The 15592-nt window shown below is 40.6% G+C and overlaps 1 protein-coding gene across 1 annotated transcript; it reads right to left on the bottom strand.

Annotated features, from left to right (window-relative positions):
- Positions 1 to 1876: 1876 nt before the first annotated feature.
- IFIT5 (interferon induced protein with tetratricopeptide repeats 5) lies at positions 1877 to 15331 on the bottom strand. The gene is made up of 2 exons (XM_006937998.5): positions 15099 to 15331; positions 1877 to 4876 (listed from the first exon to the last, which is right to left on the bottom strand). The coding sequence occupies exons 1-2, from the start codon at positions 15101 to 15103 to the stop codon at positions 3433 to 3435; spliced, it is 1449 nt and encodes a 482-aa protein (XP_006938060.1). The 5' UTR covers positions 15104 to 15331; the 3' UTR covers positions 1877 to 3432.
- Positions 15332 to 15592: the final 261 nt, after the last annotated feature.

Genomic DNA, 15592 nt, shown 5'->3' with positions numbered 1-15592 from the left:
CTAGACTTCTTAAGCGGCTGGGAGAACAAATACACTCTTTTCCACTGCATTGGGATAAGAGTACATGCGGCAGCCATCTTAGTATCACAAAGATGGAGCTTTCTCAGAATGGAGCCAAATCTGATCAGAGCTGAGTAGAGTGATTATGTCTTGGTCACACCTCTTAAGATTAGGTCTTGCTTGGAAACAAGATTTATTTCTGCTACTATTTTAAAGACAACTTAAGTTAGGATTCCATTATCTGTTCTTATTTGCAATGAGTAGCATTTTATATATAAACTTTTCCTCAACTTTTTAAAGAGGTATGGGTTATCTGAATTGAAGTGCTGAATGCTACCAAGTGACATAAAGCACTTTTAAAAGCCAAATGCTCAGGTATAGGATATGAAAAACATACCTTTAAATGGCATGGGTTGAAAAACCTACACATGGGTAGATACCAAGGAGATATTTTGGTTGGGGCCACATTAATAGGAGTATAGTTCATAGAAAAAAGAAAGGATCATTCTACTATAGTCCTAAAACCTCAGTTTGGGTATTAAGCTAAACTTTGAGCACAAACCATTAGCAAAGGATAGAGACAATTTGGAGAGAACTAAAACTGACCATGATAGAGATGGGGGTGGGCTGAAAAAAAATAGCATGCTTAACTTAAAGAATTCTTAGGGGACAGAGAGCAATTGTCTTCAAATACTTTTAGGCATATATAGTAGACACTTGGTTTTTGGCTACTCAGCATCACTTGACTTACAATAATAGCCACTGATATGTATTTGGTGACTCGTCCCCTCAAATTTATCTGAACCTAGTACTGCCCCTAGACTATTAAATTACAATAGCCATTACATTCCCATTTTTGCTTAGGTCAGTTTGAGCTAGGTTTTATGCCACCTGCAATCAAGAGTTTTGATACAAAATGTCACCTCTAAAAAGGATTAGATCTTTGAGGCCCCCTAAAGACAGACCAAAATGTATATACTTCAGGCCAAAAGTATGCAGTTAAATGGAAGGAACAAATTTCTAAGATTAGGACTATCTGAAGATGAAATTATCATTTAGGAAGATAATTCAAGCTCCAAGTTTTGATGGTTAATTGATAAAGGTGAATGAACTCTGAGGTCTTTTTAAAACCTAAGACTCTCTGAAATTATCTCTAAATAGTTTTAAATTTTAGGAAGGCAAGCCCAAAATTAGTGACAAAACTTACAGTTATTATAAGCATACTAATTTTAGTTCAGTGTTTTATAGAGTTGTATTTTTCATATACCAATTTTATACTTTCTTGGTGTTTATGACTTCTTATATGTTGGTATGTTATAATATCTAGTGAATTTTATTTATTTTTTTAAGAGAGTGAGCATGAGAGAGAGGGGCAGGGGGAGAGACAGAGAGACAGAGAGAGAGAGAGAGAGAGAGAGAGAGAGGGAAAGAATCTTAAGCAGGCTCCACACTCAGTGTGGAGTCCCACGTGGGACTCTATCTCATGACCCTGGGATCCTGACCTGAGGCAAAATCAAGAGTCAGATGCTCAGCTGACTGAGCCACCCAAGCGCCCCTCTAGTGAATTTTAAAGTCACTTAATAGACTCTATTTAATATTTAAATAGAGGCTTATAGATGTGTCATTGTTTTGATATCATAACTGTATTACATTGTGTGCAAATTCCTTACTTAGGAATATAACCTTAATTACATTATTCCCAGTGGGGGAAAATGACTTGCTGCAAAATAAAATATTTGCTGCAGAGTGTAACACAAGCTTCTACTGATCAGGACTTCAGTCCCAAATTTCTGAAATACTTAAGTAAAGATCATTCCTTTCCCATTCTTCTTTCTTGAATAAGCAAATGAGCAAAATAAACAAAAACAGCAGGGGCTTAAGTAAAACAAACATTTTTAAAAATTTAATTTATGAAATACATTGTAGTATGGATGTATGTTTGAATATGCATTGAAAAAATATCTGGAAGGATACATATTAAATTGTTAACAGATTACCATGGGGGCATAGAATTAGGGAAGGGTGAGGGGAGTGCTCTTATTTTAAATCCATACGCTTCTGTTAAGTTTGAAATTTTACAATGAGAATTCATTACTTTTATAATAATCAAAACCATAACAGGAAAACAAATTTAAAAAGTAACAAAAAGTAAAAAACACACAAACATATATACAGTAGTTTTAAGAGCTACAGTAGAGGTATGGAGAATTAAATCACATGGCACACTTTCCCACTAATACTATGGTGGTAAATATAATTGTGTAGTCCATAATCAAAGAAGCAACATTAGAGATGCTACTTTTAGCAATATCCCAATTAACAATGTCCCCTGGGGTAAGCGCCCTTAAGCAGTGACCCTTCAAGATGGATATTAAAACTGAAAGGATCTATAGGAAAACATGTCAGTCTGAAAACTTTAGACAAAAGAAAAAGATTCACAGAAGTAACTTCAGAATACTAAAATAGTGAACCAAAGACCAGAAATTGGGGGTATGAGAATGATCTAGTCCAGACCGAAACCCAAATCACTGAAATCTTGTTAATCTAGGGATGTATGTTAGGGACATCTATTTTACCCATTTGTCTATCATTTCTCCCAATTTCCCAATTAGTCTGCTTTCAAGCTTAACGATTTTAGCCTAAAAATACTGCAATTTTAATGTGAAAGAATAAAATTAATTTCATCTAGATTAGTTTAAGTTCATTCTTCTAGTTAAAAGAACCAGAGAAACTTGAGATATGATTTTCCATTCATTTTTTTTTCTCACAACTATTTCTAGCTACTTAATGAACATTTTGGGAGATAATGCTTGTGATTTCTCATGGGTCCCTTAGTTCTGTATTTAAAGAAATTTTTTTTCCTGTTCTAGATTTTTCTCCTTTTATTAAAGTCACCATAGATAACAAGTTTTTTATTATTATGAACATTTTTCTTTCACCAAAGAGGATTCTTTAGGTGACTATCAGGTTCTCAAAGTGAGAACATCTATAACTGAAGGGTTCATCTTCTGCAAGCTACACAGTTAATTTTAACTAATATAATTCTGCTGAAAGAATATTCCTGACCTAGGTGTCAAGCGTTTATGCAGAATTATACTCACTGTGTGAATAATATGGGAAATTTGATAAAATTTAATAAAAACTTATTATAAATAACAAAGATAAAGTGTATAAAGTCATAATGACCAAACCATTTTTAAGAGTTATAAGAGCTGAAATGTTTCTGTTTCTCAAAGGATTATATGAATTTAAAAGAGAAGAAAACAGCAAAAAGATTCATCATTACGTATATAAAATAGTATTTAGCATAATGCTTAGTACATAATAATCATTCAAAAGAATTGGCTCTATAATGAACAATGGATTAAAATAATAAAAAATACAACCCAAAATGGAGACAAAAGCTTATAACTAATCTCCTAGAGTATGTGTTTAAATAGAAAGTCGAAGTTCACAGAGAGCGGTAATGAATTCTGCATTTTCTGGATCTACCTTTTGGGCCCTCTCATAGTACTCAGCAGCTTGCCTCTTTTCTCCTTCCAGCTTGTAAACAAACCCTAGGGCACTTAAACTCTGCACATCTGAAGCATTGTGACCAAGTCTCTTGATAGCTAATTTCTTCAGAGCACTTGTCAATTTGGTGCGTAAGGACGACCGGTCTTTGACCTTTAAGGCTTCTAAATAATGGTGGATAGCAGTACTTTCCGATTTGCGGTGAAATTCCTGAAAGCGGCCATAGTGATAGTGGATCTGATGTTTGTGATCATCAGTTATGTTCTCCAGACGAAGGGCTTTCTGGAAAATGTCTTCAGCATTGCTATACTGGCCTCCCTCAGCATACATATTGGCCAGATCCGTGTAGGCAAATGCAAACATAGAGTCTCTTTCCACAGCTGCTTTGAAATGAGATATAGCAGATGTAATTAGCTCATCAACTTTTAGTTTATCCTTTCCTTTAGGTCTGTTGCGCGTGGCCTTCTTGATTTGGATCATTTGTGCCCTATAGCAAAGTCCCATCTGGTGATGCAGGAAAGAAGAGGTTGGTGTCACCTCCAAGGCCTTTTTCAAAAGTTCAAGAGCTTTGTCCCAGGAATTTTTTCTCCTGTAGAATTTGGCTGCATAACGAAGGACATAAGGTTGGGATGATATTTGGTCCAGGATTTCTTCAATATACCTTTCCCCTTCAGCTTCTGCATGTACATCTTGAAGCTTTAGTGCCAGAAAAACTTTAATGTAGGAGTTATCTGGGTTCAGGGTAACAGCTTTCCTCAGAGGACCCAGAGAAAAGCTCTTTATAGACCCCTCTCTGTCAGAATCATCCAGCCGATACACCGTGATGGCATAGCCAATGTTAAATTCTGGATTGTCAGGTTCCACTTCCAAAGCCTTCTCAAAAGCTGCTTTAGCCTTTTGGTAATACTTTCCTCCAAATTTCAAGAGTGCCCACCCTTTTTCACAGTCAATCTCAGGACGCTCCAACTTGTAGTTAGAAGGACTAGACAATTTCTTACAAACGTTTGCTATCTTGTCTATATACTTCTGAGCTTCTTTGAGCTGGTCCATGTGATAATATACCCAGGCATAGTTTCCCCAAGTGACCAGACTTCGTATTTCCTCTTTGTCTGAATGTTCTCGCCGGATTATTTCTTCTGCTTGTTCCAAGCATTCTAGGGCATCTTGATTTTGGCCTTTTAGGTGTTTCACATATGCCAATAGGTTATAAAGAGTGAGTCTGGATTTTGTGGTAAGAAATTCAAGCTGTTGCCCAATTGTATCTTCCACATCAAACAGGTCAATGTCTTCCTTAAGTAAATTCCATGTAAAGTGACATTCTAACTCCAACAGAAGGGCCTTCAAGGAGTCCTTAGGAATTTCACTGCAAAGATAAAATCCTTTTTAACTTTGAAGAAATAAAGGAAATAATCAATCTTTAAACCTTAAATACTGTTTTTTGCTTAACAACACTTCTTTCTTTTATTTGATCTTACAGTTCAAGCACTACTCCCCTACAACTTTATACTAATTTCCTTGGTGTAGAGTTAAAGTCTAGAAATACTCTCATTATTTATTGCAAAAGCAGCTCTGGAGAGATGTCAGGGTTTTCTATGTCACAGAATATATATTTCCTTTGGCAGTCACTAACCCACCAGTACCTCCATTTTTACAAAAGGGAATTTAAAATGTTTTTATTTACTTGCCTTAAAAATTAAGAATAATAATTATATACACAGTCAATAATTAATATAAAAATTACACTTCTGTATTATGAGTAGGAAGGGGGAGAAGAGGAGGTGAGAAATAAGAAAAAGAAGCACGCTGGAGGAGACACAGAAGCCATACCAATGCATCATTTTTGTGAAAGAAGGAAGGACGAGGAGAGAGACGAAGGAAAGGAAGGAAACCCCACAGAGAGAAAAGTCACAGAAACACACAGTAACTGGTATACCACAAGATGAGGAGAAACATAAGTTTGAGACAGATAAAAGGAGAGTAACAGATATTTCCAAATAGATGGGGAAAAGGCAAAAGGAAATTTAGTAAGCTTAGTAAATTTGATATTAAGTGCTACATCCTTCTGAACTCTGGGGTTGTGGGCAACAATAGCTAATACTTATTATTACCCTATCATTGCCCCTAAAATTCACTTTACAATATTTGTTGAGCTCCCTTTGTGCAAGGCACAGTGGAATATCTGCAGGGCACACTGGAAACACTATCTCTGAAACTAGGAAGATGAAGGGGAAAGGAAGGACAAGGAAATATTTATTCATTACTGAGAACCTTTTATGTGTAAGATTTTCTAGATAACCCTTGGTATGTAACTGCGAACAAGACACAGCCCTGCTTATACAGACCTTATAAGTAGTCAATTACAACTCAGCATGAAGTTTCTTGCAAGTGACCCAGGAAACATACGTAATCCGATGCTGTGGACATCTGTGGTTTTTACTTGGTAAGGATGCCTCTTTTGGTTTCCATTTCTGGAACATCTCCCTCTACTCTCAGTCTATGTGATTTGAAATGGGCTGTCTACTGCTTAGTCTGGGAAGACACATGATATTCCGGCCATCACCTGGTCCCAGGGATTTATTCAGAGATAGTCCAATTAAAATACAATTGTGCTGAAATGAGACTTTGATAGAACTATCCACCTTCCTTCTAAAAATTTTAAGTTGGTAGGATATAAGCTTAGATTTGCCAGTGGACATCTTTCCAAACTCGGGGAGAGTCAGCCTGCTTGAGAAAGAATCTAACAGAGAGGAAAGCACAGCTTAGATGGGAAGAAAGAGAAATTGTTCATGACAGTAACTAGTTTTGCCTGGATCACCTTGTCTACTCTGGACTTCTATTTACTTAAGGAAATAACCTCTCTCTGTCTGCTTAAGCCACTCTGAATTAGGTTTCTACTGTCTGCAACTAATTAACATTTCTGGCTTTATTCATTTGTTTTGCTGATAGTGGTGGTGTGGCAGTCAGGAAAGACTTTCTAAATCTACTATTAACTATAATTAAGAAATGTACAGAAAATAAATTCCTTAAGTCTTCTCTCAAAGACGAAAATGCCCTAATTATGGGATGAACAGTATACAGGGCATGTGTGTGTGAATGTATGTTTATTTCCCTTTCTGATGCACACAGAATCCTCCACCCACTTGTATGTGAAATATATAGTTATATAAATGTCTTTGGGAATTATAGTAATAGTGCCCTCAAAACATTTATTGACCACCTCATGTCATATATGCCAGGCAATATTCTAGTTGTATGGATGTAGCAGTGAACAAGTTAGAAAACGGCCCTTTCTTCATGGCAATTCCATTCTGGGAGAGGAAGGAACAAAAGGAGTTGATGGAAAACAAATATGTAAACAAATCAATATGAAAACAAATGGACACTATAATTCCAGATAGTAGTAAGTGCTAATTAAGCTAAGAAAAAAAAAATCAGAGTAATGGGATTAAGGGTGATGGTGGTTGGGGGAGTACTTCCGTTATAATTGTGAATGAATAGCCTTTTTGAAAGGGGCAATTTGAAGTAAGAGTTTTTTAAAAAAAAAATCCCTCTGGCTGCTCTGAGGAGAATGGACAATCAAGCATCAAGAGAGGAAGTTGGGAAACTGATAGGGAAATTATTTATTCAACCAAGATGTACTAAGAGCCTACAATGTAGAGGGCACTGTTCTAAGTGTTGGGATACACCCGTTAACAAAAGAGAAAAAACAACCTGACTTCATGTAGCTTATAATAGATAGGGCAGTGGTGTGTACCAAGAAAAGACAAAAAAATAAATGGAAAAAAAAATGAAAGTATAGAGTATGTGAGATGGTAATAAAAAGAAAAATAAAGCAGAAAGGGTGGTGGTGGGGGAATGGAAAGTTGGCAGGGGTTCTGAGAAGTGGTTAAAATTTAAAGAACATGGCCAGAGCAAATCTCCCTGAAGGAGACATGAAAGAAGCTGTAGAGGAAATCCAAGGAGAGATGATGCAAGCTTACACTGGGGTTGCAGTATGGGGTTAGTGAGGACTGGACTCGTTATATTTGAGGCAGAGTTGACAGGTCTTTCTGATGGACTGGGTGTAGGGAGGGCCATAAGGAAAAGAGGAAATGCAGGATGATGCCTATGCTTTTGAATTCAGGAAGTAAGTTGATAAATCAAGAGGACTATTTGGAAATATTAATTTTGAGATGTCTATTACACACTCAAGTGAAGATACCAAGTATGAAGTTGGATATTAATGAAGAAAATACCAGGAACAAGGAGTGAAGTTAGAACTACAGATATAAAATTGGGAGTCATCAACATGCAGATGAACTTTAAAACCACAATATCTAGAATGAAATTACCTAAGGAGTGAGCATAGACAGAGAAGGTCAAAAACTAAGCCGCAGGACACTCTAAATGAAGCAGAGTAGAATGACCAGGAAAGGAGGCCAAGAAAGAATAATCAGTGAGGGAGGTGGAAAACTAAGAAACCTAGTATCAATGAAAGCCTAAGGAAGAAAATGTTTATTTTGAGAAAGAGAGATCAATATGCAAGTGTACAATGATTCTAAGAGATTGAGTAATCGAGGACAGACAGGAGACCACAGTTTTAGCAGGAGTAAAGCTGTGGAGGACCATGTTAAGTGTTTCACTAGAATGGTAGGGATGAAAATATTACTGGAGTGGGTTGAGGGGATAATGCAAGGTAAAGAAGTGGATATGGGGAATACAGGCCACTCTTATCAAGGAATTTTGCTATGAAGGAAGTAGAGAAATAGAGCTATATCTGGAAGGAAGGTAGGAGGCTGAGGGAATCGTCAAAATAATTTTTACTCACAATATTTTTTTTTTAATTTTATTTCAACGTTTTTATTTATTTTTGGGACAGAGAGAGACAGAGCATGAACGGGGGAGGGGCAGAGAGAGAGGGAGACGCAGAATTGGAAACAGGCTCCAGGCTCCGAGCCATCAACCCAGAGCCTGACGCGGGGCTCGAACTCACGGACCGTGAGATCGTGACCTGGCTGAAGTCGGAGGCTTAACCGACTGCGCCACCCAGGCGCCCCAACTCACAATATTTTTAATAACTTAATGATATGCCAATAGGAATGATCCAGTAGTAAGGGAAAAAATGATGCTTGGGAGAGAGAGGTGAAGATAACTGCAAGAAAGATAGAACATGACGCAGAAGCGAAGCTATACATCGTTAATATTCAAATCTTTATCTCCAGTCTCAAACTCCTAACCATGTCATCCAGCCCTTGACTACTTCTCTGGCCTCATTTTGTACAACTTTCCTCTCACTTACTGCACTCCAGTCATACAGTCCTTTAAAAAATTTTCTTTGTTATTTCTTCTGCGAAGTACGTATCTACCTAAGGGCATCTGCATGTACTTTTTATTCCCACATTCTGTGAACTTTTCCTAAGAGAGTTCTAGGGCTTACTTATTCTCACAATTCTTGTCTTGGCTCAAATGTCAGCGCTTTAAAGAGTGGTACCCCTAATCACCTTAGCTAAAGCTGCACCCCCAACCTTGCCAGTCATCCTAAAGTCTAGTCTATCATATTTCCCTTTCTGTAGAGCACTTACATCAATATTTGGTGGGGGGTGAGAAGGAGGAGAAGAATGCTTTAAATCACATATGGTGGGGCGCCTGGGTGGCTCAGTTGGTTAAGTGTATGACTCTTGATTTTGGCTCAGGTCATAATCTCATATGCCAGGCTAGTGCTGGGTGTAGAGTCTGCTTAAGATTCTCTCTCTTCCTCTGCCCCTCCTCTGCCTGTGGATGCATGTTCTCTCTCTCAAAAAAACCCAAAAAATATGAGATTGAGGTTTTAAATGGAATCAGACAGAGTCTTTAGGAACTTGAAAGGAGCTGTCCTAATAGCAAAAAGTAACAGAAGAGTTAGAGAACTGAATTAATTGCACATTAGTAGTGATTGGAAAAATAAAACCATTTCATATTTATAACTCAAATACTACTCCATGAATTGTTTTCCAATTTTTATAAATACTAAATGTAAACATAAATAATTGACTTAATATTATATTTAGGGGGCATTTAAGTTTATAATTAATTAATAAAATTAAATATACAGGTCTCACATTTTAGCATACGTAGTAGGTTCTACACCAGAGCTTTCCAAAAGAACTTCCTGCAATGATGGAAATGTTCTTATGTGTGCTGTATAATATGACACACTGGCCACATGTGGCCACTGATTACTTGAAATGTGACTAGTACAGGTAAGGAATCTAATTTTTTATTTACTTTTAATTAATTACAATAACCACATATATGACTAATGGCTACTATATGGGATGGGAGAGTTAGAGACACTGGGCCTATAGGGCTTAACAGATAAAAAGATTTCAAGCCCAACAGGTTAGAGCTTTCCTTTAACTTGAAATTTCTGCTATTTATTCAAGGTGAAGAGCTAAATTAAATGACAGACAAGGACATATTTTAAAAAAACAACTTAAAGGACCTGGGCTCACTGCAGATTCAGTTTGTTAGTATGAATGTTATATTATTTATAATACTATCTAGAATCAGATGAGTACTCAAAACAAAACAAAACAAAAAAACCCTGAAGCTGGGGCTCCTGGGTGGCTCAGTCAGTTGAGCATCCGACTCTTGATTTCGGTTCAGGTCATGGTCTCACAGTTCGTGAGTTTGAGCCCTGAATCTGGCTCTGCAATGACAGTGCAGAGATGCTTGAGATTCTCTCTCTCACTCTCTCTTCCCCTCTCCCTATGATCTCTTTCTTCCTCAAGGTGAATGGATAAACTTAAAAAAAAAAAAAAAAAAAAGCAAATACAGAAACATTAAAAAAAAAAAAAAAAAAGAAAATAACAACCCTGAAGCTACCATTCATTGATAGTTTACTATATTCCAGGCAGTGTGCCAAGCACTTTATACAAATTATATGTAATTTTTCTAAGAATCTTTTATTATTTTCCCAATTTTATGGATGAAGACAGGGAGATAAGAGTTTAAAATACGTTTCCAAGGTTACACAGCTATAAACTGGCTGAGCCCAGATTCAAACCTAGTTCTGCCTGACTGAAAAGCTAATGCCTTTCGACCATAATGGTATACTACTTCTTTAATATAAAAATTAGAGGTTGTTTACAGAAGAGCTTGCTTTAAAATATGTGATATATATAATGTATTTAAAATTCACTTTGCCTCAGGAGGACCTAAAAAAATAAAAATAAAAATAAAAATAAAAATAAAAATAAAAATAAAAATAAAAATAAAGGGATTTTAGAGAGCAGCTTAAAGAGCAGGTAAGAGGTCTGTGTGGCTGCCCATTAGAAAGGATATGCCAGATATTTACTTAAAGGTCTCAGGCTAAGAAAACAGTGGTTTCAAATATGAACCCTCATTCTTTTTTTTTTTTTTCAACATTTATTTATTTATTTTTGGGGAGAGAGAGAGACAGAGCATGAACGGGGGAGGGGCAGAGAGAGAGGGAGACAAAGAATCAGAAACAGGCTCCAGGCCCTGAGCCATCAGCCCAGAGCCTGACGCGGGGCTCGAACTCACGGACCGCGAGATCGTGACCTGGCTGAAGTCGGACGCTTAACCGACTGCGCCACCCAGGCGCCCCTGAACCCTCATTCTAAAGTCACAACATTGTACATTGCTGCAGTTGTTTTAGATGAACTACTTCTCGCCAGGACTTGCTGTGCACAGTGCTTTAGATAAGGAGTGGCAGAGAGATTTACTTAAGGATGATTAGTGATTCTCTCAAACAACAAAAAAGCTGGGTAAAAATATTTTAAAAATGAACCAGGGGTGCCTGGGTGGCTCAGTCAGTTGAGCGTTCTACTTTGGCTCAGGAGTTGGGCTCTGTGCTGACAGCTCAGAGCCTGGAGCCTGCTTTGGATTCTGTGTCTCCCTCTTGCTCTGTCTCTCTCTCTCAAAAATAAAGATTAAAACATTTTTTTGAAATGGTGCAAAGGAAGGGCAAAACTCTTAGTTATCAAGATCCAATTATCATTATTATTAAGAGAAGTGAATTAAAATATTTTTTCCCCACAATTCAAGACTTTCTAACGTAGACCTGATGATCTTCCAATATATTTCTTTGATCTCTGATCTTTGCCCTAAATTCCAAACTTAATGACTTTTTATTCACATCTTCAGTTAGAAGTTCAACTGGCATCTCAGGAGCACCTGGATGGCTCAGTCAAGCATCCAACTTTGGCTCAGGTCACGATCTCACAGATGTGAGTTCAAGCCCCGGGTTGGGGTCTGTGCTGACAGCTCAGAGCCTGTATCCTGCTTCTGATTCTGTGTCTCCCTCTCTCACTGCCCCTACCCCGCTCACACTGTCTTTCTCTCTCTCTCAAAAATAAACATTAAAAAAATAAATAAACATTAAAAATAAACATCAACTGGCATCTCAAACAAACATAGCCAATCCAGAAATCTGGATTCCTTGAGCCTGCTCCTTAGGACCTCATCTTTTTTGGCACCTCTTAGTTCCACAGGCCAAATAATCTAGGAGAAATCTGATTTCTCTTCTTCCCTCAACCTCTCATCCAATACAACAGGAAGTCCTGTTAATTCTATCACCCAGATACATCTCAAATCCATCCACTTTTCTCCATTTCTACTCCATTTCTTCCTAGTCTAAACCACAATCACCTTTCCTTTGAGGTGGAGCAAATATCTGGTCTCCCAGCATTGGCTCTTGATCCGCTCAGAGTACTAGTAAACTTTTGAAAATGTGAACCAGATAGGTCAGTCTCATGCTTAAAATCTCCCAATGGCTTCCCAACACCCTTAAATATTAATCCAGCCCTTGTCATGTCCTAGAAGTCCCTAAAGGACTTGGTATTATCTATCTGTCCAACCTTTTCTCCTCCTACTTTCCTCCTCATTCACTGTTTTAGACATATTGACCTTCTTCCTCTCTCAAGCATATCAAATTCAAGGACTTTTATCCCTGTTGTGTTTATTCTTGCAATGTTCTGCTCCTAAGTCTTTACATGACTAGTTCTTTCCTGTAACTCAGTTCCAACATTCCCTACCCAGGAGGCCACCTGTGGCAGAACTATCTAAAATAGCCCCCTCCATTCTAGATCACTTTCTTAGCCCATTACACTATTTTATTTTCCTTGTAGCTCTTAACACTTTCTGTATTGATCTATTGTTTATCTATTTCCCCCATTAAAGGCAATTTTTTTTAATGTTTATTTTTGAGAGACAGAGACATGGCACGAGTTGGGGAGGGGCAGAGAGAGGAAGACACAGAATCTGAAGCAGGCTCTAAGTTCTCAGCTGTCAGCACAGAGCCCGATGTGGGGCTCGAACCCACCGGCCTGTGAGATCATGACCTGAGCCGAAGCCAGATGCTCAGCTGATTGAGCCACCCAGGCGCCCCTATTTCCCCCATTTTAAATTAAGCCCCATAAGAATAGGGACCTTGTTCTGATTTTTGTATTTCACTACTGTGTCCCTGGAATCTATTATTCCAGGCAATTAACAGAAGCTCAATAAATATTTGTTGAATGAATGTAGTTACATGCTGGCAACTTCTGGCACGTCCAGCCCAGAGGAACAGGCGATCAGCATAACAAGTACCTGGATTCCAGAGGAGGGAATTCTTACTAGTTCTTCGCTTCCTGCTAATGGCTCCAAACTTTCCTCCCACTGCAGTTCTCCCTATCCCACTTGTCTTTATATCTTGGCATACTCTCTGTCTGGCTCCATGTTTTGATTCTGAAAATAAGTTTTGGACTATTTCCTATGGTCCTGACTGGGAAACCTAGTATGGCTGTCCCGTGGTAGTTTGTCCCTTACTCTGGTGTAACTGCACCAAACTCAGAGGCAAGACATCTCCTTAACAGCCTGCCCAGATGGGTGACAAATGGGCTAACCAGCCCCCTGTCCATCCACAGAGTAAAATGAACATCTGCTTTTGTCGTGAAGGTTTACACCAGCCCCGCTCAACAACGATAAGGAGGGCTGCCTCAGGTAATTCGAATGTGGTTGTGAGATCTCAATGGGCTATTCAGTCCCTGAAGTGCCTTGCCCAGGCTCTGGAATTTATGCACAACTTGATGCCTCGAGAAATGTTATTTTTTAAACTCTGCTTAATTTTTATTTTTATTTTTATTTTAAAGGGTTAAATATTTTTAATTTTTTTTTCAACGTTTTTTATTTATTTTTGGGACAGAGAGAGACAGAGCATGAACAAGGGAGGGGCAGAGAGAGAGGGAGACACAGAATCGGAAACAGGCTCCAGGCTCCAAGCCATCAGCCCAGAGCCTGACGCGGGGCTCGAACTGACGGACCGCGAGATCGTGACCTGGCTGAAGTCGGACGCTTAACCGACTGCGCCACCCAGGCGCCCCTAAACTCTGCTTAATTTTTAAATTCAGTCTCTGGGAAGCTGGCAGAGAGAGGCTATTGTGTCTGAAAAGGCAACATTTATCTTTAGGCAATTTGGGGCTTTTTCTCAGGAAGAAGCAGTCTTTCATCGTCCTGGGGAGAAAGTCCCCACTGGGGTCCACCCCTCTTCCAGCACATCCTGCATACACATACAGAGCACCCCCCTTTTCCTCCTCGTTTCTTCAGGCACCTTCCTGATACCTCCCTCCCTTGTTACAGATGTGAGAAGCGAGGCACTTATTAAATTTCTTTTTTACTTAAAATAATAGTAAACATTTGCAAATATTAGGTACTATGCCGTGCATTAAGCCCACAGGCCTAAGATTTGGATGCCAGTAATTTGCACAGATAAGGAACAGACTCAGAGCGTGGAAGCAACTTTGCTTTGGGTCACCCAACTAGTAGATGTTCAGAGTCAGGATTGAGAAGAAAGGGCTTTCAGCTTCAGGAGCCCCAAATCTCATCCGTCAACTTATTAACTGCTTCACTAATCACGCACCGGGCAGGGTGCCAGCCCCCGGGGATACGAAACGGGAGAGAAAAGGACCCCACCACCAAAAGGCAGTAAAGGAGACAGACGAAGACACCCCCGTAAAATAGCGGATTGGGGGGAACAATAAGAATCTGGACGCGGCACAAAGGCAGCTCCCAGGAAGGGAAGGACTCAGACCCAGAATCGGAAAGGCAAAATGGCAGTAGTAGACCTAGGTGACAACTGCAGGGCTGCGGCCAAACCGCGTCTGTCCACCTCGGGGGGGAATGGCAGCTGCGGTCCCGGGAAGGGGAGGAAGGCGACGGGCCTCAGGCGACGCGTGCCACGTAGAAGCCGCCCGGGAACGGCCCGGGGGCGGACGACAACCAAGCACGGCCGTCGCCGCCGCGGAGAAAAGCCGCAGGGAGGGCACAGGCTCCCGGGGCGCGTCGCCTGGCTCCCCGACCCGACAGTCCTGACCGCGGACGCCCTGGAGGGTCGGAGCTCCCGGGAAGCGCGCGCGGTCACCCTCCCCGCCAGGCCCGACTCCAGACGCCCGGGACCGGGACAGGGCTCTCGGGGAGCGCTCCGAACACGACGCCCGGCTGCAGGACGCAAGGGGCTCGGCCCCCGGCAGGGCCGTGCCGCTGCGCTGGCAACGGAATGAAAGAAAAACACCCGCTTGAAACAAAGGCCTACGCAGTCTGAGAGCAGAAGCGGGGAAAGCCCTCACCTCATGGTGGCTGGGCGCTGCGGGCCGTCCGGGAGGGGGGAGAGGGGCGGCTGTCCCCTCGGGCTTTCTCCTCAGGACTGGGATCCCCAGCTGCCGAGCGGCGGGACGCGCGCGGGCGGGCGTGTGCGCGTGCGCGGGGAGTGCGGGCGGGCGGCGCGCGCTTCCCGCGGGGCGTCGGCGGCGCGAGGTCGCTGCCCAGGCGTGGGCTTTGTTAAACGCAGGACCCGAGCGGGAAAAGGAAACTGAAAAGTGAATCTGATCCCGGACTAGGCGGAGTCCAGTTCCAGGAAACGGAAACTTATGCGAGAGCTGAGTGGGGCCCCAGCGGGGCTGAGGAACCCAGGGTGGGGGTGGGGGGTACGTTTACGGACCTCGCGGTGGTTCGGTGTGGAATTTGCAGCTGGCCCTCTGGACTTTGGGCTCTCCCCTGTCTCGCTGAGGCTGCGTGGCGCTCGAGCAACCTCATTTATTTTTAAACAAAACGCCAGGAGATC

This window comes from Felis catus, chromosome D2 (genome assembly GCF_018350175.1).
Source record: "Felis catus isolate Fca126 chromosome D2, F.catus_Fca126_mat1.0, whole genome shotgun sequence".
NCBI classification, from domain to species: domain Eukaryota; kingdom Metazoa; phylum Chordata; class Mammalia; order Carnivora; family Felidae; genus Felis; species Felis catus.
The sequence above is the reverse complement of the archived record's forward strand: the minus strand, read 5'-3'. Positions and strand labels throughout refer to the sequence as shown.